The sequence below is a fragment of the Cyanistes caeruleus genome, chromosome 1, assembly GCF_971803275.1.
Source record: "Cyanistes caeruleus chromosome 1, bCyaCae1.hap1.1, whole genome shotgun sequence".
Lineage (NCBI taxonomy): Eukaryota > Metazoa > Chordata > Aves > Passeriformes > Paridae > Cyanistes > Cyanistes caeruleus.
In genome coordinates this window covers 48,846,333-48,869,343 of record NC_141701.1, presented here as the reverse complement: position 1 = coordinate 48,869,343, position 23,011 = coordinate 48,846,333, and the positions used below count along the sequence as shown (strand labels likewise).

At 37.7% G+C, this 23,011-nt stretch overlaps 1 protein-coding gene across 1 annotated transcript in view; it reads right to left on the bottom strand.

Moving 5' to 3' along the window:
• LOC147655491 (uncharacterized) overlaps nucleotides 1-23,011 on the bottom strand; it is a 102,145-nt gene that overhangs the window by 44,475 nt on the left and 34,659 nt on the right. The window contains exon 4 of the mRNA XM_086891082.1: nucleotides 18,577-18,629. Coding sequence (XP_086747208.1) covers nucleotides 18,577-18,629 — 53 coding nt within the window. The remainder of the gene's footprint in view (nucleotides 1-18,576; nucleotides 18,630-23,011) is intronic.

Sequence of the window (23,011 nt, the reverse complement as noted above, 5' to 3'; positions counted from 1 at the left end):
ATGTTCAAGTTAGTTTTGCACCTGTGTGCTTTCCTTAGAGTTTCATGAACTAAAGCAGAGATCTGTTTTTGCTTGTAGCTGCTTCTTTAAATCTCCAAGAAATGGCATCCAGCAAACATTAAGATCACAAAAAATTAGTCTAGGGCAACCTTGATATTTCTTTTTCCCTAGAAGCATTTCCAGGGAATAAAGTTTAGAAGTATTGTTTCAGCCTTGTGCTAGACCTCTGCAGAGAGGGCACATTGCTATTATTATTTTGTTTATTTATTTTTTGTTTATGAGCCTCATTTTGTGGAACAGTGGGGTTTTGTGCTGTTTGCTATTATAAACACCCAAAAATAGCAAATTCCTACCCAAAAATGTAAACTTATTATAAACACAGTGCAAAGCTCAGACAAATCCAATGCATCTTATATTACATTTTTTCCAAAGTTTTGTTGAAAATGGATTAGCTTGCACTGCAAGAGTCAATCTTCATTTTTGTAATTTCTTTCGTTATGCCTTGTTCCAGAGAGCCAGTTTTTTGGCTGCAAAATGGAACAAAAATTATTGAAAACTGCTGTTACAATGAGAAAAAGAAAATTGGTTGAATTAATTGTTTTCATATTGAGAATCATATTGAAGTCATATATGACTTTATAGTTATGAGTCCATCAAAAAACATGAAGAGAGTGGAACTGTGAGGAATATCTGAGAAGAGAATTGGAATTCTCATAGACTATGTACAGCAATCCTAGGTAAGTTTCCTAAAAAGGATTTTGCTGCTTCTGTAGTATTTAATAAAAATAATGCTGATACTGTGCTAACTTTAGAACAATATTTTCCTTTTGCTGGTATGATGAAGAAATCAAAAGTAAAACATCTTTACCAAAGTTAGTTAATACAACAATGAATTTGAGAGGATCTTTCACATCCATCAGTTCCTACAAAATAATCAAAGTGCTTTTCATTTACTGTACAGAACCAATGAGAAATCTTTTGTTACCTTTTGTTGCTTGTCTTCCTGCAAGAAAAAACCTTATACAACTGGAGCCCTTGTTATAGAACTGTTTCTAAATAATCAACAGAAGGAAGTATATGAAGGTCTGAGGAACTTCTATCATGTGATTGTTACAAATGACAACATGTCCAGTATTTTTTTTCTAGCAGCATTAAACCCTAAAATGACAGAATTTTATCACATAAACACTAAATTATGACATGACCTTTTGCAGCAACTTAGATTAGCCAATTTTCGTTTCCCAGCCAATACACCAAATAATTCCCACTACCGCACCTCTTTAATTACAGCATTTACATTGGAAGCATACCCTACAACCCAGCAGTGGGGCAGACCTCAAATTACTTGCTGTGTCTCAAGTTACTGCAGAAAGAAAAGGAGGAGAACAGAATATCCTAGAAAACAGTTTCATTGTAAGGATATGTATTGGAAAGGGAATGTCCTGCATGGTAAAATGAGTCACAATCCCATGGCAATATGGTAGCTTGCTCCTTGACTTTATTTTTAATCAGCCCACTCTATTCCTAGGCAACATGCTCTCTCTTGAGAGCTATAAATATGAAGGATAAAAAAGGATCTCTTACAGAGCTGGTTTGCCTTCAAGGTTTGCTTTTGATTAATGACATAATTGCATTCCTTCAAAGGATGCTATGTAAATAAGATTTGCCTTCTGACATGATGGAGTGGGGAAGGATTTAAATAATTTCAAATATCCTTGTCATTGTTGACTTTTTATGACTTTGACTTTGTGGAAAAATGTCTGGTTGAAATCTTAGGAAGCACCTGGAGTGATCAATAGCAGTCAGGGACCTTGAAAAGTAATGAAGAAACCAGCAAAATATCTAGCTTTGAAATTTCTAGAAAATTGGTTGGACATGCACATGGGAATGGAGTCATTAAGAAGACACAGTCTTTCATCAATCAGTCAGTCATTATATCCTTGTAGAAGTTTGAGGTGTTATTTGCTCTAGTACACATGTAGTTGAATACTTGAGGTTAACTCTGAAGATTTTCAAATTAAAATAATACCTGTTTATCATGCAGTAAATGGTGATGAGTGAAAAATGCCACTGTTTTATTGAAAAGTTGGGTATTAAGTTATGTGAATGTTTTCTTACATGGAACAACATTCTGATGCATTTTTTCCAAACACAGGTCTTTCTCTCAATGGAACAGAGAGGAAAAATGTTGCATATAATTTCATACAATTTTCAATTTTTAAAAAATGTTTTGAATAAATCTAAATTCGTTTAGTTTGAAAATTTTAATTCCACTCCAATTAGAAAATTTCTATATTTTCAGCTTACTCTTCTTTATCTTATTTCACATCATTGGAAAATAAAGTGAGAAGCCACAATTTCTTTCTAATGTAAAAAAAAAAAAAAAAAAGAAAAGGGGAAAGCATTTTGTTATATGATTTTGGACCATTCTATTGGTTGGTAGCGCAGCTGGGTTTGATCCCTTGTTCAAGGCCTCCCATCAGTGACTTTAAGTCATGCATTTCTGTTGAATATATCCAAGTCACTTTGTACTCCAAAATATAAGGTTGTTGCACTGACAATTTACAATCACATCCAGAAATTGCTTAAAATCAGGAGAAACATGCTATTTATGGTAGCTGGATTGTTACTGGCCTGGGACATTTCCTATAAACCTCTCCCTTCCTTCACTGATAGCAAACAGTATTGCAGATGTAACATACAGGTTTGCTGTTGTTCCAGATACTTCCATTTTTGGAAGTATTGTTAATATCATAGACTTTCTAGTTGCTAGAAAAACAAAAAAAAATGCCCTGATCACATAAAGGGGCTGAATTCCCTCCTGGTGTTTGTATTAATGACGTGCCTGTTATAAACACATTGCTAGATTTCTGGCATTGGACTTGCTATTATATAAGAGGGGAAAATATATGGTTTTTATCTGTATCACAGATAAAGCTCCATCTACTCCAAAAGCTCTGACTGAAAACATTTTGGTTCTCACTACTGTTGACCTGCTGTTGGATTAATTTGAAATACTACTTTTTCCCACAGTATGAGATAAACCAAGAGACTAAAAGTGAATGAGCTGTATATTCTTCAGGTCAGGTTAAGCACAGTATCGATTGTTTTCTTTTTCTATATGCCAGTGCTGTGCTTCCACATATATCTCTAAAATCTCAGATGTTCAGGAGCAAACACAAATGAGAAAACACAGGAGTTAAACTCTGAGAGCCTGGCCTCCCCCAGCATATATTGACAGGACAGGACTTTTTGCTGCTTTTTATGTCTGAGTGAACATTGATTTTGATGCCTTACCTCCTGGTGGGCTCCTCTAGGCCACTGAGCAGAAGCCCTTGCTTTTACCAGCAGGACTCTGTCCCCTACTAACTGTGCTAATGAGGAATGGCAGAAGAAGGAGCACAGCTTAGAGGAAGATGCTCTTGTGGGGAGAAACCTCCTGGGTTCTATTTTTAAGGATAAATGTTGTCTCTCCCTTTAATGTTTCTTTGCTTATTTGCTTTCCAGAACTGAGGCCAAAGGCTGCGAGGCAGATTTGATGTGGTTTTAATGCAGCTAATTAAGTTAGATTCATGTTGGCCTCACTGCAGCTCCTTGCTCTGTCTCAGGTTGGACTGATAAGTTTGGGAGTAGTCTCCATGGGAAGCAAGAAGTCTCCATTGGAAGCCAAGGTGATGTCATCAACATTTGGGTTTTCCGAATTTCAACCCTCAGAGAAGCAAACAACACAAAATCCCAAAAAACATATTTCTTAAGCTTCTGCCTCCTTTGTGACAGGTGGACACAGGACTGCACAGTTTTACTTGCAAAACTTAACCTCTCAATTACTTTTGAGACATTTACTGTTGGCTTTTTTTTGAAGGATGCCATTGTTGAGTGACAGCTTCTGGCAGACTGGAGGCATTGGAGGGATGTCACAGATATGCATGGAGGGGGAAAGCCATGGAATTGAAGGAATTACACAATATTTTTATGGGAATATTCCACACTCATGAGTAGCAGGCTACAAGTACACGCTCTGAGAAAAGGCTCCTGGCTCCCAAAATGACTGTGCCAGTGTGCTTGGTGCAGTGACTAAAATGCGAAGGAATCTTGACTTTTCTCTGATGACTGAGAAAAATCCTAAAAGCAGTTTCAATTTTGAAAATAAACTCTTTACTAGCAACAAACCAGAAAATAACTTGCTTGTAAGAACAAAAACCACCCAACCACAATACCTAGTTTGATCCATTTAGTTTAACAGTGCTGAGTTTCACGATCTATAGATATTGTAACCCAGGGAAAAAGTCTTCTATTAGACAGAAACAAGCTATTAATCTATACTCTACATAGTAAGGGAAAGTAATTGCAAAAGAAGACAGTGAGGGAAATTGAATGGATCATGGAATGTGAGCTGCCAAAATTAGGCAGAAATAAAAAGAAAAGCTTCAATTTCCTCAAATAAAAGAGAAGTCACAAAAGGTATTTTTATAGGCAAATAAAATCTTTCATGAAAGAGAAGAACAGGTGCACAGATCTGACATTTCATGGTGTTTCAGGGTGAATGAAAGTACTGGCTGGGCAGTTGGCCTTTGCTAAATGTAAATCTCAGTGTCCAAAGACACCACCAGCCATTGTTTTCAGTGCAGTCTTAAGAGACCATTGACAGTATTGTTAAATTTTCTGGAGGCTAGTGCATGGTAAGGAATGTGATACACTCAATGCCATGTTTCTTAGCCCAGTTGTCTGTGAGGTTGTTTTTGAAATGGGTCCTGTTGACTGACTCAATTCCTTCTAGGATGACTTGCTTTTCAAGGCCCGGGATACTGTTTCAAGTGGTGTCACTGGGCACAGGATATGTTTCCAGCCATCCAGTGGTTGTTTCCCCCATGGAAAGCTCATGGTAAACTGGCCTTGGTGGGTTTTTGGGAGTGACCACAATATGGCCAATCTGGTTATATTTCCTCCCCATATTTTTATTTCAGCCAGCATCCTCTCTATCAAAGAGGCTTTGACAACTTGGCTTGCTAAATTGCACCACATATTTCACTTTCATGAGTAACCTGTGTGATAGTGTGACCCATGATCAAGTCCACCATGGTCATGAGCCCAGCTATATGTTCCATCTCTTTCTTGATGGTTCTAATGTGTAATGTGGCTACCAAGCTATAAGTAATTCAAACTTTTGTTACCTAACCAGATCCACTTGAACCACTTCAATATCAGCAGCTTAATCCACTTGCTAGTTGTTTTGTTCTTTCAGTGGCTCAACTCTCGGGTGTATGAGCATCTACATGACATGCCTTCACAACCAGGTTCTTCACCTGGGCAGCAGTATCTTGCCCCAGTGTGGCAGCCCAGAAAGGTTTACCTCTATGCTGCCTGTTGCTTTTTCCATCACTGCAACCATCCCCACAGGGCATTTGATGTCATGCCTGAATTAGTGTAGAGATGAAATAATTTTCTTCATTCAGCAATAACTAAAGACAGCTGCATGGCTTTCACCTCTGCAAACTATCTTGATTCACCTTCTCCTTCAGAATTTTCCATACAGCTATGGGTGCTTTCCTGCAATATGGCAGGATCCATTAGTAAACCTCTGTGACACACCTTCTTCTGGTAACATTCTGAGTGATCATTTTCAAGATTTCTGAATGACTAAGGGTTCCTATTCAAGCTCGTTGTGTGATCAGTACATAACCCTCCATGTGGCAACAGTTACATGATGTGCAGAGGAGACACTTCCTTTGAACATCCAGCCCAGCACTGGCAGCTGCAGGAGGATGTACAGGAGGAGCTGTACTTCAGTTCTAATTACTTCTGAAGAAGCTAAAACTCTTTCACAAGCTGCCAGTAGTTTTGCAGGTGGAACACAGAGGGCATCTTTACCCCTGATTCCAAAAACCAGGGGTCAATTTTTACTCTCCCCTGCTGTTTTCTGCCAGGTGCTTTAGGTAGGAGCATTCAGCTAGGACTCTGCTTGCTGTGTAGACCACATTTTTTTGATCTTGCCCTGTCCAGAGTCCCCTGGGGGCTCCTGCACAGGCTACCTCTTGTGTGCAAAAGCTTGTCATAGCTCATGGCTCCTGTTGAAATCATTCCGTGTCACTTGATAGAGAGGGTTTACAATCAGACTGTGCATTCTCCAAAAACCCACAATGCCTAAAAATAATTTGTGTTTCCTTTTCACTAGCTGGTAGAGACACAACTAGTATTTTGTTGATCATGTCCATTGAGATCTGATGACTTCAATCTTACATACCTCTCTCCACTTACCTGGGTGACATAACAACTTCATTGAAGGTATATTTTTCCTTCACACTTAACAGAAATCACCTACAGAGGCTGAGGCCTTGAGTCCCTTTCACAATTTTCTTTTCAATACTCCCTTGCCTAGAAAGGTATCCCAGCTGCTTGGCTTGTCTACCCTCTAATTCCAAACTATTATCCCTGTTATCCCAGCATCAGAGCAGCCAGGTGAAAATGTGCTCACCTGGACAGTGGCTGAAATCTCTTTGCATCTTCTGCAACTCATTTGGGGATATGGATCAAGTGGTTACCTCTTGTTCTGCCCCTTCCTCCAGTTCTTGTGGTGGCCTTGCTTCGCCCTCCTTTATTAAACAAGCTGACTTTTGTGTCCATTTCCTCTTGTGTCTAAGGGCAAGAGATACCAGCATGGATTGCTTCTCCTGTTCAGCCACAGTGCCAGTCAAAGAGGTTGGAGTAGCTCCTGTGCCAGCTCATTCTGTTGTCAGATTCAGATTCAGGCCTGTTTTTCCCCTTGGGGGTTCTGAACAGTTGAACACGGCTTGGTAGGCATGGGCCAGGCACCAGAACCTTGAAATGATTTGTGTTACTCTGGAACTGCCAGAAAGATGGAATACTTATTCCAAATACTTTGCTAGTTTTTCTGGATTCTACACTTGTTCAGGGGTGAAATTCCAAAGCACTGGATGTGCCCACTGTCCTATGTACCTAACTACACTATCTATCCCTCATGCCCTACCACTTACAGCCATCCAACCTTGGGGCAGAACTCCATGTGGTGTTCTTGAAAAGCAAGATCTGGAACACATTCAGAGGACAAAGTAATAGGAACATGTTGATTTGTACATCCTAAGGATATTCAGAATTCTCAAGAGCTGTTGGATCTAGCATGGACGAGAAGGGGAATATGAAGTGAGATATATTCCACCAAGATTGGGTTTCTAAGGAGAAAATGCAAAAGATTTGATTATTAATAGTTTCCGGTAGATGTCTCTTGAAGTACAGAGATGATGGCAATGCTGAGTACAAACACCAGATTAGCTCCATGATCAGCAGCTCCTTCATAAACCAGTGCTACAAAGTACAACATGATAACCCATAGCCCATTTCTCATGGATTAAAAACAGCGCAACAGGGAGCTGCAAGTGAAGTGCTACGTAATGCACCTTTAAGTATGAGTACACTGTGTTTGAGAACAAAAAAATCAACATTGTGACCTGTGACTATTAACCAATATAAAGAATACTTATAAAAAAATTGTTCTAGCATGTTCTAGTCAGGTTTGTCACTGTCTCAAAGTGTCTCAGAGTGCCAAACAGGACTGTCATAGTTTCATTCTAGACAACAACTAAGTACCATGCAACTGCTTGCTGAAGCTCCCCTGAGCCTTCCTGATGGCGTGAGATTAGAGCAGTTTAGTAATTAAAAAAACCCCAAACAGTAATAGCAACAATAATAAAACTTGCAATGAAAAGGGAGACAACGAAAAGAGAGAGAAAGAGAAATAGAACCCAAGAAAGACAAGAGGTGTGCAACATAATTTCACCTGCTGATTGATACCCAGCCTCTCCTCAAGTAGCGACTGAGTTATAAACCCACCAGTTTATATATCAATCAGGACTTTCTATACCATGGGATAACCCTTTGACTAGTTCAGATCAGCTGTCCCTGTTATGCCCCTTCTGGCTTCTCATGCACCTCTTGCTAGTGCATGTAAACTAAAAAGCCCTTGAACTTAGAGTAAGCAATGCACAGTAGCACCTGAAATATCATTGTGTTGTATGCTTTATTTTTCCCCAGGATAAACAAATACTGATGAGTTTTTGCTAGGTCTCTTATCTTTTCTCAAGAGTATTTACATCAAAAAAATCAGGTTTTGGTCTTGACTTGCTTTAGTAAACATTATTTCGTTATGTGGCTTCTCTTTACAAAGAAGTATAAACATTGCTACTCATTTTTCATTGCTCTGATTTGTATCCTCACCTGCCCATGTCTCCTTCCGTGGCCCCTTGCTCTTTCTATCACTTGTTTTTTATTGTTTGGTCTCTCCTTCTACGGCATATTTTAATTTCCTTGGTGGATACTCAATTCCTTATAACAACGAAAACTGTATAATTTCAGCTTTTGCATGATCTCTGACTTGCATCACACATACCCAGAATAAATATTTTTTCAATGCCTCATTTAAAGTTTAGCTCATTGCATTCCAGCTTTTCTCTTTGAGATTTTCTCATTCCAGACTTCTCCTTCTCAATGTAACTTTGAGTATCAGATGTATCTGGTCCATGTCTAGCTGATGCTTTGTAAGTGCCTCAGTGTTCACCCTGTAATTCCAGAGTCTGTATATAATTTGATTTCTTTTCCTGACAGGTGGGTTGTGAAAATTCTCTGCTTTGCTACTACCAGAATTGCATAAAAACTTTGCTCTTTTCAGGTTTATTAACTTTTCATCTATCTTTGTTCTCATAAAACCATTCTGAAAATACAGCAGGAATTAAAGGCCTTGTGCTGCTCACATCTCAGTTTATTTCCAGGCTACATGCATAGGGCAAAGGCACTCCATTTGCATGCTGTAGACTTCGCTTTGGAAGCAATTTCTATTTACACTTGTCTTTGTTTTGGCATCTCTGCTTACACTTTTTAATCTGGTCCAATTATGCTTTGAGGATTGAAAAATATTAATTGTATTTAATATTAAATTTGGATTTTCCAAGCAGCTATAGGACTTTAAGGAAAGCAGGACATTATTGTCTTTATTACTATTTGACTGCTCCCTCCTGTTAGCAACACTCTGCTTGTATAATATGACCATTAGGCTTTTGTGGCATCTGCTGAGGAGAATGTTGAGTCATGGCACACTATTACTTTAGAAATAACTTTTCAGAGAAATGGATTGGAACTGTAAAGGGTGAATGCTAGGGAACATGCAGGTATTGAAGACAGGCTTTAATTATTTGCAATAGATATTCAGGATACCTTTTCAGCACCTGCCTTAATAGGTTCAGAAAGGCTTCACTAGCTTGACAGACAGCAGGGACCTATTTCATTCAGCCAAACATTCCTTGGAAAAATATGCAAAAATTAATATATTTTTCCAGGCTTCTTGGGTATAATCAGATTGTTGTATGAAGAGAAAAGAAAGAGAATTTCCCTGAATGGCAAAACCAATCCATATCACACACTCTTTGTCCCTATTGAGCAACTATTCTGGACAGAACTGATTAAAAAAATCTTTATAGTCTGCTATATGAAAACATCTTCTGAATGGGGCAGACCAGCAGGTTCAAAGTGTTATGTTCTTCCAGAGCCTTTATGCTTGTGTAATTTTTGTTAATGGAATATGCAAAGATTAATTTACACTGGGTTTTGATGGTCTCCATCATGTCATTTTTGATTTTGGTTCCTCCCTGTTCACTGGCCTCAGTAGAATTACACCAGGTTATATTGGTTGAAGAACATGTCCTTGTAGTTTGACAGGATTTTGGACACGAATCCCAGCTAACTGATGCTTTAAAATTAATCTCTAAGTTAAAATAAATCCCAAGACTAGTGATGGTGTGACAATTACAGACAAATGAGCTCCATTTTCCTCTGCTGGTGAATCAGCTGTCGATGGGTAAGGCTGGGCTCTTCTTATGTACTAGCACAAACCCTGCATCTCTTGTTTTGCTCTGGAATTGTTACAATTTTTCCCTTAATTGTAACTTTCTTTATTCTATTTGTATTCTTTATACTTCTAAACTAATTTTTAAGCTCTTCCAAGACAGTTCCTGGCACTTGCATCTGCTTTTACCAGGTTTCAGTGAATGCAGTGGGCACTGGTCTTTGCTCTGACACTTGAAGAGCCTGCATGGGATGGAACATTTGAAGAAACCCACATTCACCCTGAAAATGGTCTCCCCATCTGGGGAGCTTCTCTCTGGGAGTGCTTTCCTCTGGGGGTGGTTCAGAGTGCTGAGCACTGTGACAGGTGCCATGATGTGGGTTCCACAGTGCTGGAGATAGGTAGTGAAAACTTAGCAGGACTAGACCATAAACAATCTGGATTTGCAGCTGGCCCTGCTCTCAGCAGAAAGTTGTTATAGATGCTGTAAGAAGTCCATTACAGTGGCTTTCTTCTTCACTCTATCCCTTCCTCTCCCTCTTTCTCTTGCTCCCCATCTTACTCTCTCTTTCCTTCTTCACAGTGGAAACAAAACTTTGTATTTCCCCTCAATCAATTAATGGTCAAAACTGCCATTTATTAAAGTCAACAGTCAAAGGAGTTGAACAACTACAGCAGGACTGGACCCTGCCTACTTCTGAGTTTTAACTCACTGGCAAAAGCTTGCTGAAGTTTGAGTTATTTTATTTTCCAAAGTCACACTTGTGACATTGCACTTCACATTTATGAGAAAGCAGTGCTTTGGTACTGATGCATAATTGGTAAAGGACAACCGGTATAATTAAACCATGAAAAGAACATAAAAACACAGCCACAGACATTATTTATAGGTCACCCCTCATTTGTGAAAAAAGGTTCGTTTCAAGCAGAAATGTACAAAGACAAAATCCAATCATCCTACTAATAAATCTTTGCCCTAAAAGCTTTCCATCTGATATTTGTGCATCCGCATTTCAACCTTTAGGTCTGAAATACACTTTTTTTCCTAGTCAGCTTGTTAGCTTGAGTTCTGAACAGTATAGTTCATGCATTTAAATCCTTTTCTCTGAGATGATTTTGGTGTTAGCTCTCAGTGACTAGATTGTTTTGTATAGGAAAGTACTGGAATTTGTATGGATTTCAGCAAATATGTTCAGCACACATTTAGTAAACTCTTAAAATATTTCTCACACAGCCTTATATATAGTTTTCTGCTAGAGAAAATATACCAGGTGACTTTATTACATTTGTTATTGATTTAATAACACCTGGACTAATTTTTAAAAAATAAGATGAATAATTTCTTGGGAAGTTCTACTGCCTCAGGTAAATTCATTAGATACTCTTAAACAGGGTTTCATTACTTAATAGCCTCAAACTTCATTTTCTTTAATACTCTAATAAAAGGAAAGATATATTCCAAAGCAATTTTTTAATAGGCTAAAAATTATAAATACAATTTAACAAGGAAATTCACTGTAACTATTCTGGTGATTATTTTTAAGGGGTTGTAAAAAATTTTATTTTAAGTAAATACCAAGGAAACCTGAACAGTGCTTGTAGGTGTAGAGAGGTTATTCCCTTTGACAAATGGTGGTATAATCTGAGGGTTCCTCTCTCTTAATTTTAAAGATGGTAGCTGTGCATTTTGGATACTAAGTAATACATGTATTTAATAGACAATTCATGAAAATAAAGCCCAGAATCTAAGCAGAAATGCTATGAGGAAAGTCTTGGCTATAGGAGTACAAATAGATTCCCTTTTATTGGCAAGTGGTTGGAATCAAATTAACCTCTCCTGTCGTGGAGAGCAAGTCTAAGTGCATCCGCCTGTCAGATGTTCCAAGGTGGCATTTCCTAGCAACTAGAAAATGCTAATTCATGACATTGATTAAATTGTCTGTGCTAGGCCAGGCCTGAAAACTGCCTTTTTTTATGCTTTGCATTTATTTCTCTATTAAGATGTAAAGGAAGGAGGTTATTGCAGCAGTTCAGATGGCATAAGAGTGTGGAACATCATGGAAATGGAATATTAGGAGGAAGAAGAGGACGCAAATGTGTTGATAGTCAGATGAAAATTTAATAATGAAAGGAATGTTGGTAATAAAATCAGTTTCTTAAAAAATATGTGGTTCTATAATATAAGATGGTGCACAGTATAAATCTTCAATGCATTTAGATATGCTTCAATACACTTCTCTAGAAGTGGGAAGTAATAAGCACCTTTAAACAAACAAATAGATAAAAACCATAATAAATATAAAAATAGCTATCAGCAACTCTATAACATATAATTCAGTCAAAATCATCAGACTGTATTAAATATTTGAAAATATTAAGCATTGTGTTTACCAGCTCTGTCCACAATATGTTTCTTGAAAAGGCCTTCTAAACCAGCCATGTGGCTCCACTGTTTTTCCACATAGACTGGTTCTTCCAAGCTGAAACAACCTCTTTCATATTGTGGCATGTGTTCTGGTTTGGGACAGATTTGGGAGGGAACTGTCAGCCTAGGACAGTAGGTGTCATGGTTTGTCCCCAGCCAGCAATTAAATGCCATTTGGGGCAGCATCACCTTCTCTTCTCTGGTTGAAATCCCAAGTCACCCTGTGGCAGGGCAGGTGGGAAGGTCCAAGAGGGATGGAAGTGGTGGACTCCAAAGATTTAACAGGATCCTACAGGTTGAAATACTAACACACACTGCTTTTCAAATGTGACTCTGTATAGTACTGATGAAGCTTACCTGTTGGACATGTGAAATCCCAATGAGGTCAACTTTTCAGTGAGGTTATCAACATTACACCAGGAATTGAAAACCACCAATAAGAAAATGTATATTGTTTCTAAGGTTGGCGTCCTGCCTGCTGCTTTTTCCTTCAGGGGATTAACTATTTGCTGTTACCATTAGAATAACTGAGCTGTAGCTATGAGCTCTGACTGTAGCCAGGGGTTGGAGGTCTCAGAGAAAGGATTGTGGGTATCATGTACTAACAGTAGGAGCAGATAACGTCTCAAGATAGTGAGATTCTGTCATGTGCAAGTGTCTCTGATGATAAGAGAATTTAAAAAAGGGGAAAAAGGGGAAATTTCTTTCTTCCACTCATTGATTACGACTTAGGCAAAAAAGAAATATTTCCACAAGGCTTTGGTAGGCTTTCATGGCTGTATTCTCTGGAGCATGCAGCTGCTTTCATTAACAATAAAGGAAATAACACAGTTGCAAGGAAGGAGAGGAGGAAAGCTATTCTAAAAGGAAATGTAGGATTTGTCCCCTCCAGCCATCTTTTGAAATGTTCTTTGCTTTGAAATTGTGTACATATCAGAGGCTGTTAGTTACACAAACATAGATGAATCGATGTTTTCTTATATAAAATCATGGTTCAGTGACTTGGCAGAATTCAAGTACTATGTTGTCTCAATGTGTGTTACAGATTCAGAAGCAACCTTTTTTTATTTTAAGCATTTAGTTGTTTTAACCTTAAAATGCAGATAAGTAATTAAAATAATGCATCATATCTTTAGCAGAAATAATTATTCTGGTTCATCTTCATTTACACTTTACATGATCTGTCAATGACTTTACCCTACAAAAAATTCATACCAGCATCCTTCTGGGTCATATCCTTTGGCTGTAGTCAGTCAGTTTTCAGAGTGGCTCCTTTTTCTGGGAAATCTTGAGCAAGGCTGAGCAGTACAATGTATAAAGCCTCATGCGGATTTTCTTACACTGCTATAAGTATGTGATTATATTTATATCTACATATATATGTGTTGACTTGAGCCTGATTATTTATCAGTGCATATCTGTTGAGCCCTGGGATGCACCACTAGTGACAAGCCTCCAGCTATATTTCAAGATAAACAACATCCCCTGCTCCCTCCTCATCTACCATATCAATCACCTCCTCACAAAAGAATATGAAGTTGGTAAGGTGTGATCTCCCCTTTACAAATCTGTGCTGCTTATTGCAAAGCCCTTCTTGTCTTTCTTATGTTTGGAAATGGCTTTCAGTGTTGTTTGGTTTCCTGCTTTCCCAAATGTTGAGGTAAAGCCAAGCAGCCTGTAGATCCTTGGTCTTCTGCTTTGTCCTTGAAGAAAGGAATGACGTTGTTTAGTTCAATTCCTTAGGAACTTGTCTTTATTACCATGACCTTTCCAAGACAGTTGAGAATGGCCTCCCAATGACATCAGCAACAAACTCACATTTTATATAGTTTTCCTTTTGCTGATGTAGAAACTTTCCTTCTGCAATTCATATTGCTGGATATGGATATTTAAATTTTCAGCTTATCAGGTTTAAACTAGCTCAGCTGTTCTTTATTGAGGGTTTAAGCTTATCTTAAGTTTCATTTTGCTTTAGTGCTTTCATTTTTGTTGTCATAATTAAAAATTTAAAAGGTAGTTACTTTAATTCACTTCACACCATTGCTTGGCTTAAAGAAATGAACTGCATACAGTACTTCAGGGTGTGCTTTTACTGAACTCCTCTGAGTGTCAATTCTCTTCCAACTCATGCCTATTTTATAGCTGATAATTCTGGTATTTGAACCAAGGGAGAACATCAAGGGCTTAACTGTGCTTGTGAGCACTTTGAACTCTAATCTGTGTTTCTCATGATCTGAGCAGTGTGCTTCTTTTATTGAATAAGATGTGACCAGAAAATTTCTGGCCTTCCTTTTCTTTTTGTTGCAAGGTGGTCTTATGCCACAAATTTCATTTTCACTTTTTTACATTTTTACGTTTACCTTGAATTCTATGTACATGTAAACACATTAATTACACAAGGAACTAAGTGCATGCATACGGTGATCTAGTGCATTGTCCAGTGGAGACAGTTGAGGATATTACCTTGAATTGCTCCTGAAAGAGGGGAGACATTCCATTGTTTTCTGTCCTAAAGTGTAGATTTTATGGTGAATGGTGAACTCTACAACTGCAAGAGCCAAATGGCATTAAAATAGGGGATGCAGTATGCAAACTGTGGAGCATTTGAACGTTCTGTCCACTTCCATGGGAAGCCAGGGAAAATTAAAATCCTTATGGAAAAGAAGAAACATGCTCTCAGGGCTCCTCATGTGATGTAGTGTGTACAGCTGTGTTCATTTAGACCCTGAATGTAGCAGATTACACCACACTTGCTCATTCTGAGTAACAGGACTAGGACCATTTATTTCAAATACTTTCTCCATATTTGTGCACCTCTTATCAGAAGAAAACTTAGAGAATGTCACTTGTCAACTTACCTAGAGAAGGGAACTTCATGTGACAGCTAAGGACAAGCCACATTTACCTGAGCAAAATGTTTAAAATCTAAGATTTAGTGTGGAGCATGTCTATGATGCTTTGGGGACAGGAGCTGCCCTCAGTTTTGAATGGGACAGAGTGATGGTGATCTGTTACACAAAGGGTACTGCATCTCCACAGGTAGTCTTGGGATATTGCACGGGGTGAGTATCACCTACAGAGACCATGTGCAGGTAGGAAAAATACAGCTCAAACCCCATAAATCCAAGGGCTGAAAGTATTTCACCCTTGTGTCTCCTGTGAGAGAAGTTCACCATTGAAGTAAAGAGAAGATGAAGTTTTCTTTATCCAGTTTCTCTCTAATATACCAGCCTATTTCCTCAAACAAAATTCAGGGTGAAAATTTTCCTTAAAACATGAACAATTATCAATATATTCACACACCATGAAGTTTTACATCTCCTTATATTCTGTGTTTAACTCTGTATTTTAATTACAGATATAGCCATGGTTCTGTAGTTCTAGTCGATTTCTGAATAGCTGTCTGATTCTAAAATTTACTGTTTCTAAAATACTATGTCAGCTTCTGCCAAAGTTCTGTGATGCTGTGTACAAGTAGAATTCAACAAAAGCACAAAGCACTGGAAACAGTGGGAGAGAATTGAAAGAGACTCACTGGCACAGCCATTAAGATTAAAATTTCATAGCAGTAATGGCTGGCATAATCAATCTCTGAATTCATTTTAACCCTTAACCTCTCCAACCTTGACATAAATCTTAACAAATAATTCTCTATTTTCAGAATGATTCTCAGAGGACCTAGAATCATCTACTTAAAATTCAATACAGCCACAGAATACATATATTTATTAGTCCCATAACTAATCCAGTTTATATTAAATTCTCAAACAACAAATCAGTCTCTGGATATTTTCCAATTTTTTTTTTTAATATTGAACAAAACCAGGCTTGCATAAGCCAAACAAAATAGCAGTGATTTTTCATCATATCTGAAACAAGCATTAAATAAGTTAGGAAATCCAGAGGAGTTTAAAGTTCTTTGAGGTTCAAAAGAACTTGGAAAATTTGCAAGACACCTGGAGCCTCACAATAATTTTTATTTCTTAAGGAAAATAAAAGGCACCAGGTCCTCAAAAATTAAATCGGTGGAGCTGTGTGGATGAGAGTTTGCTGATATATTTTCAAGGAACATCCAGTGAAATGGTCTTTTTCAATGTGTAGAATTATACAAAGAGAGTTAAGAAACTCATATGTATTCTTTAGTCTGCTGCAGTTCCAGTCAGAAATATAAAGCAACCCAAAGAGTGAAAATACAGTGGTAGTCTGAATGCAGTGGACATCATCATGTTGTCAGTGAAATGCAGTGGTCTGCTTCAAGTTTAGCTCATTTGGCTTGGATGCAGGGAGATTATTTATTTCCTTTGATGCTTGAAGTATACTGGGCATAGTAAACACAGCTGTGGGCAGCAGTCTGTGCTGCAAGAAGCTGTGGTGTCTGGGGACCTCAGTGTCTCCCTGCTCTCCACACATTCCTTGAGGCTGTGGTGTTTGGAGTTCTTCCTGCTGTGCTTCAGGCAGCCAGCAGGGCTGGCCTGCACATCTGTGGAGATGATCTCTGTCCTTTGCAGGGTTTCCAACTAATACTTGCTGATTTCCTTCCATCACACATCCTGTCTGAGACCAAGAGTTCCTCCCACAGCCCTCCCGAGGAGCTAGACCTTCTGTTCTGGATGCTTTCCCTTGCAAGGGGCCTTCAAATCACTCCAAGGGCCTGGAGAACATCCCACCCTCAGACAGCTGTCTGCTGGGATTCAGGGCCAGCTTAGTGGTCATGCAGGTGAGGGCAGCCCCTCTCCCACCGGTGAGGAGGGAGGAAACTCCCTGAAGTGCTGTGGGGGGACTGCCACCAGGCCTGTAGGACTTGCTTCCTGACGAGATAAAAGAGGGACTGCATGGACAAAGTCCCAAGTATAAATCTAACACTGCCTTATAGACATCTCCCACATATTCATTGTGGTTTAGCTGTTTGCAATGACAAAAATGGATGTGGAGCATGATGAGAACTGAAGTGAGCAAGTGTTTATATACTCCATACAACATTCAAGACCAGAACCTCCTTTGTTTCACAAAACAATCTCTCAGAGAGAGAAGGCATAAGTCCCTAAGTTAGGAGAATGAACCTGGGTCATCGGGACATCTAGGTCACATTGCTGAACTACTTTACTCCTCTTCTTACACTCAGGGTGAAGCTAGTGAGAATACAAAGCAACATTACAAAGCAAGGCACAAATCTGCCTTGTGAACTACCTTTACAGTTGCACATATTAGAATTCATCCAGTCTCTTGGTGCCAGTTAGAGATGTCCACTTAAAGGCTATTCTATGTTTCTTGAGGTGCTAGTGAAAAGGACTTTTCTACTCCAAAATTTTTCTTTCATGACACAGTGCCAGTATCATCAATAAAACCCACAAATAAGCCGTAAAGGTAACCCTAAATGAGCTTTCTGAAGTGGAGCAAGTCCAAGGGAGCATCAGCAACCACCTGAGACTTCTCTTACACTGGCAGTGAGATTCAGAATGTCAATACTTTCAGAAAGATTCCCCTTGCATGGACAATTCCCGGGAAGTTCACTTCTGCAAATGGCATATGTTCTGCCATCTTTGACTAAAACCTTACAGCAGCCCTAACTCTTGGGCTCTTTGACTGGAAGGCTGGCTCTGCTGGGCTGAGTCTATGGCATGGCTTTCCTGGTGAGCAGCTGTTTCCAGTGAGGCTTCAGTCCCCATGGGCCATTGCAAATAAGAAAATGAACACCACACAAACCTATAATCTGTTGTTGACATATATAAGGTGTGTTGCTTATATAACACCTGTTATGCCACCAAGTTGGATGTTAAAGATAGAGGTGATGAGGGAACAGGTCCATGAGAAAATGTCTTTGCAAATATTGTCATCTGTAAGAGCAGGCTTTCCACGTGAAAGTTTATTTTAAACATGGGAAAACATCTTTCCCTAGTGTATTTTTACTGTTTTCTAGCTTTTTGCAGTTAGGAAACCCAGCTTGTAGCAATGTGGAAAATATCTGCTTTTACCTACAAAACAAACCTAGGCTTTTTTTTTCTTCTTTTTTTTAATGGATTTACCATCTACAAATGATGCTAGTCCTTCATGAACACTCTTTGACTGTATAAGTGGAAATTGTCCTGTTGTCTGGATCTTGGTCTGTATCAGAGATTGAATCTGTTCTGCAACTGGATCTTTGTGCACTAAACATACACACAGATGAAGAATATTCAATTCCAGCTGACATTGTGACATTTAAAAAGTTTCATCAGGTGTTAGTAAGTAAGACATTGGATGAGTCCATACATAAATTACAAAGTAGTCCTGCCAAAGTATATTCCAAGAGTTTGGCTCTTACCTATATACTTGTCCTGTGTGTCTTTGAAAATCAGCCAGTCAAATGAAGATAACCTGGAAGAAAAACACAAAAGCAAAACCCTGGAGTCAGCTTTTCTATTTCTACCTGTACTTAAGGCAAATGTAACAGTAACTCATCTGAACTGGAGAAAATGTTTTGGTTGACATGCTTGAATATTTTTTCTTGTCTCCCTGAACAAGTGCTGATTTACTTAAAAGGAATATTTTGTGTTTTCAAAATCTTTATCTTAATATACTGAGAAGTAGTCTGATGATGTTTTCTAAAAGGTGTTTACAGTGAAATGACTTTTTATTATGTTGCATTGAGTTAAAATTCTGGTGATGGACCAGACTTTCATCTCATTATATTACCAATAATTGATTGGTAGAAAATTCAAGAGCAAAACTTTACAGCTTGGTTCTCCTGTCCCTGACTGCTTGAAGTGGCGTGATGTTTAAATGGGGAAGGTTGTTTTCACTCACTGAAGTTGTCACAGAGCAGATCATATGGAACTGGGGTCTCAGATGAAACTAGGAGATCTACAATTGAAACTGACTGGTACTGGAGCTGGTTGGTATTAGGTTGAGCTTTTCCTTGGTCCTATACATATATATGTCATATGACAAGCTGTGACATGAATACTAAGAATGCACAGAGTGTTCAGATAATTGGTATCTACTTTTGATTCAAAAATATTATTTCTAATTGAAAATAAGGTTCCTCTCATCCAAACTGAGTGTGGTAAGTGAAAATTATATTGTTGTAGAAGCTTAAGTTATAGCTGGAGGGATTTTCTTCTGTCAGAGTAGGAGTCAGTGGTGGTGGTTTCGCACATTGCAATTTCTTTTTAGGTTTTGAAGGGCCAGAGAAGCAGTGCACCACTTAGGAAGCAGTCATACAGGAAATCATCTCTGAGGCAATTTGTAAACAATTGTATTTATGTGTGATTTGATGGTATTGATCATGCTTGTATTCCAAGCACAAGTGAAAACCAGAAGTCTGTATTAGCTGGGCTAGGGATGAAAAGTCAAAATGTCTTCAAAGTGATGTGCCAGTGCTAAATACAAGTGTCTGTAGGGCAAACTTTGTGTGGCTCTTTTCACATTGACCATAAAATCATCATTGTTGTAGTAAAGCATGTAGTGTAACATTGTCCTCGATCATAACGTTTTCTGAAAACACAGGACTTAAATCTTGCAGAGTGGGTCATAACTAATTATACCTTAAAAACTGCGTGTCTCCACACACAGAATTCTAAAATCCTATTTGATTTTTCTTTTGCTTGGAATTTTCTGTGCAAAATGCGCTATGACTTGTTCTGAATTAAATTTCATCGGGCTGACCCTTATTGCTGCGGGTTTAAGCAAGAGAAATAGCCATCATCCAAAAACTCTAGTTTGTAAACTGTGCCTGTTAGCACTGAAAGGGAACCTGAGACATTTTGTTTGACAGAAACATCAGTCTGTGATCTTCCCTCATCTGTGAATATCCAACTCACCAGTTTCTTCCCCACTAAATCTAGGGCACAAACACACCTCAGAAATCAGCTGAGATCTTGTTGCAACTGAAATAATTGTCATTTTATCAAAGACTGCTTCAAACCTGAAATTTTCTCTCTTTAGAGAGTTAGTTTTCTTGTAAAGTGAGATTCAGAATAAACCAGCAAGTTCTTCTTTAGTCTGTGATTCAAAAAATCCACATTCCATCTTCTGCATGCTAAAGTGATATATTTCAGATCTAATAATTGCCTTTGTGCTTTTTCGAAATACCTTCTCTCCTCATTTTCTCCCTAAGGGCCTTTACCTCTAATTAATCTTTCTGTGTCAGGAATAGAAATTTATTATTTTTGAACCCAGCTATTTTTCCTTACCTTCTCCAAAGCAGTGAGAGCTAGAACCCAAATTAAGTATTTTTTGCTCTGACAATAGGCATACACATTTGAGGGGATCATTCATTTTCCTGAGCTATAATTGCACTCAGTCTCATCACATCCAGGTTCTTAAAAGAACCTGTCAATCTTCTTTAAGATTTCTATTTTATTCTTCTGTGTGTTTATGGGGCCTTTTTTTCCTATTCATGTTCAGTTTTACTTTACCTTTGTCTAGAAAAAAACAGAGCTTTAAATTAATAAGATGATACAACCTTCTGTTGGGAATTTCCTATCTCTCTTGTTGCAAGCTGATAGTTAACATAGAAGTTTTATCTTCATAAATAAAATTTTGGTTTCATTTTATAGATTCTTGTCTCTTGAGAATCAAAGAATTGCACAGGAAAATGAGTAGATTATTGGCATCTGTTAGTCATGATCGTTTTCAGTAGTATTAAATGTTTGGGGAATTCTTTGAATACCAAAGTCTTAATATTTTGAAATCAATGGTTCTTATATTGATTGACATGAATATAAAGGACCTCAGCATATCTGTAGCATCTTTTCTTGTTGCTTCTGACCCTATCTTGTTGCATCTTTCCTTGACTTTATCTCCAGGTCTTTATGAACATTAGCAAACTATGTTGCTTGTGTACTCATCAACAGCTGCTGAGTTATGAAGTTCATATTTAAATAGCTCTTTAATATATTTAGAAAAAACAGGCAGTACCTGAATTGTAAACTCAATAACAGCAGTATTGCATTTGGAAACACAAAGGCAATTGATCAACGTGGCAGAGGACAGAAGTTAATTTAAATTTTATAGCTTTTTGTTTCATCTGCATTGTGATATTGATTATTGTCACTAAAAATAGTGTAACAGGATGTTAAGCATTCTTTCAGACTAGTCTATGAAGAATTAGGAGAGTCTTTAACAGTGTGGTAAAATAGTAAAAATAATCAGTTAAAAATATCTAGGTTATCCTATTAAATCTCCTAGAGCCCGCTGAGCATTTAACTTTTCTATTGCTTTACTCTGAATGCTTTATTCTTGATTGCATTTTCAAAATGTAATGATATAAAAAGAGCAAATAACCTGCAAAAACTTAGATTAAGGTCAAACTGTCTTTTGTTCCCTGTATTCTTTTATAGACAATTCAGCAAGATCTTTTTAAATTTTATTATTTACTAAGAGCAAGAATAATTACTGGGATTAATAATTTGTATGATAATTCCCAAGGATTTCACAAAGATTCATAATTCTAGGCTCTTGTTCTGCCCTATTACAGCTCAACAGAAGATTTGACTTGGAATAACAAGAGTTTTAGTCTTTGGGACAGCAGGATGAAGCCCTGTGTGCAAGGTAAATAACATGAGACCTTCCCACAGCCACTTTCCAATATGCAAAAATGGATTTCATTTTTCCTAACCCTGAAAGACAGCAGATGTATTATTCATTTAACAGCCTACTGGAAAACTGTATGAATGAAATTTCAAAGTAATTTTAATTAAAAAAGTTTCGTTTTCTTTCCTGCAGTCCTTGTCTAAATGTATCTGAAAATAAGAAATGCAATTTGTTGAACTATTGATCACAAATACCTAAAAAATAGTTAATAAAAGTAAATTATGTCTCTTTTTGGAAGGAAACTGCTCTGTGAGGTCCCACATACATATTGGTTTTTAAATATATTGGATTTATAGCATATATTCCCATGTAATCTTTATTTATAAGTTACTTCGAAAACCTCCAATCACTCTTAATGTCAAATACCAGTTACTGTGTTCTGCCTTAATTTTAGGATGAGAAAGAAGATTGAAAGAATCTGCATGGCCTGTTTACTCTGACTTGATAAATGAGCTCAATGTCATTTAACACAAATTTCTTAGCAGAACACAGCTTCTAATTGCACGACTTGTACCTGTGTCAAACAAAGGCAGTGGAATTAAAAGAAACAAACATATCAAAGTAAATTATTAAGAGTTTCCCCTACTTCAGACTGTTAATCAAGATCTCTTGAGAGTCTATCTATGGCTGCTTTAACTTCACTTGGGATGCCACAACTGTTTTGGATATTCTCTTTGTTATCAGGCCATCTTGTTGGCAATTATTTCAATGTCTAACCCTGTAAGTTTCAGAACCATTCCTGTAATAATGATACTGTCACTAAAATTATGTTAATAAATAGACTAGGTCCCAGGCTTTGCAGTGAACAATTTATATGCAGAATTATCTTCTGTTTTCACTGGTGGTATATGCCTACATTTCATTTAAATCAGATTCCTACATTAAGTTAATAAAAAAAAAAAATTATCTGGACTATTTTCATCTTTTAAATTGCTCACTAAGATTGGAAAGACATTATTACTTTGACTATTTGCTATTCCTTATCTGTTGCTTGTACTGGATAGTTGGTCAATTAAATGCTTTTCTGTTTTTTCTTCACTTTTCTGGATGACTCCTAGAATACAAGTAATTTTTAAAATAGAAGTTACACAGTTTTAGCACAAATAAGTATTTACATTGGTTTCCTAGTCAGTAATTCCCTTAATCAATTTATGAGAAACAGT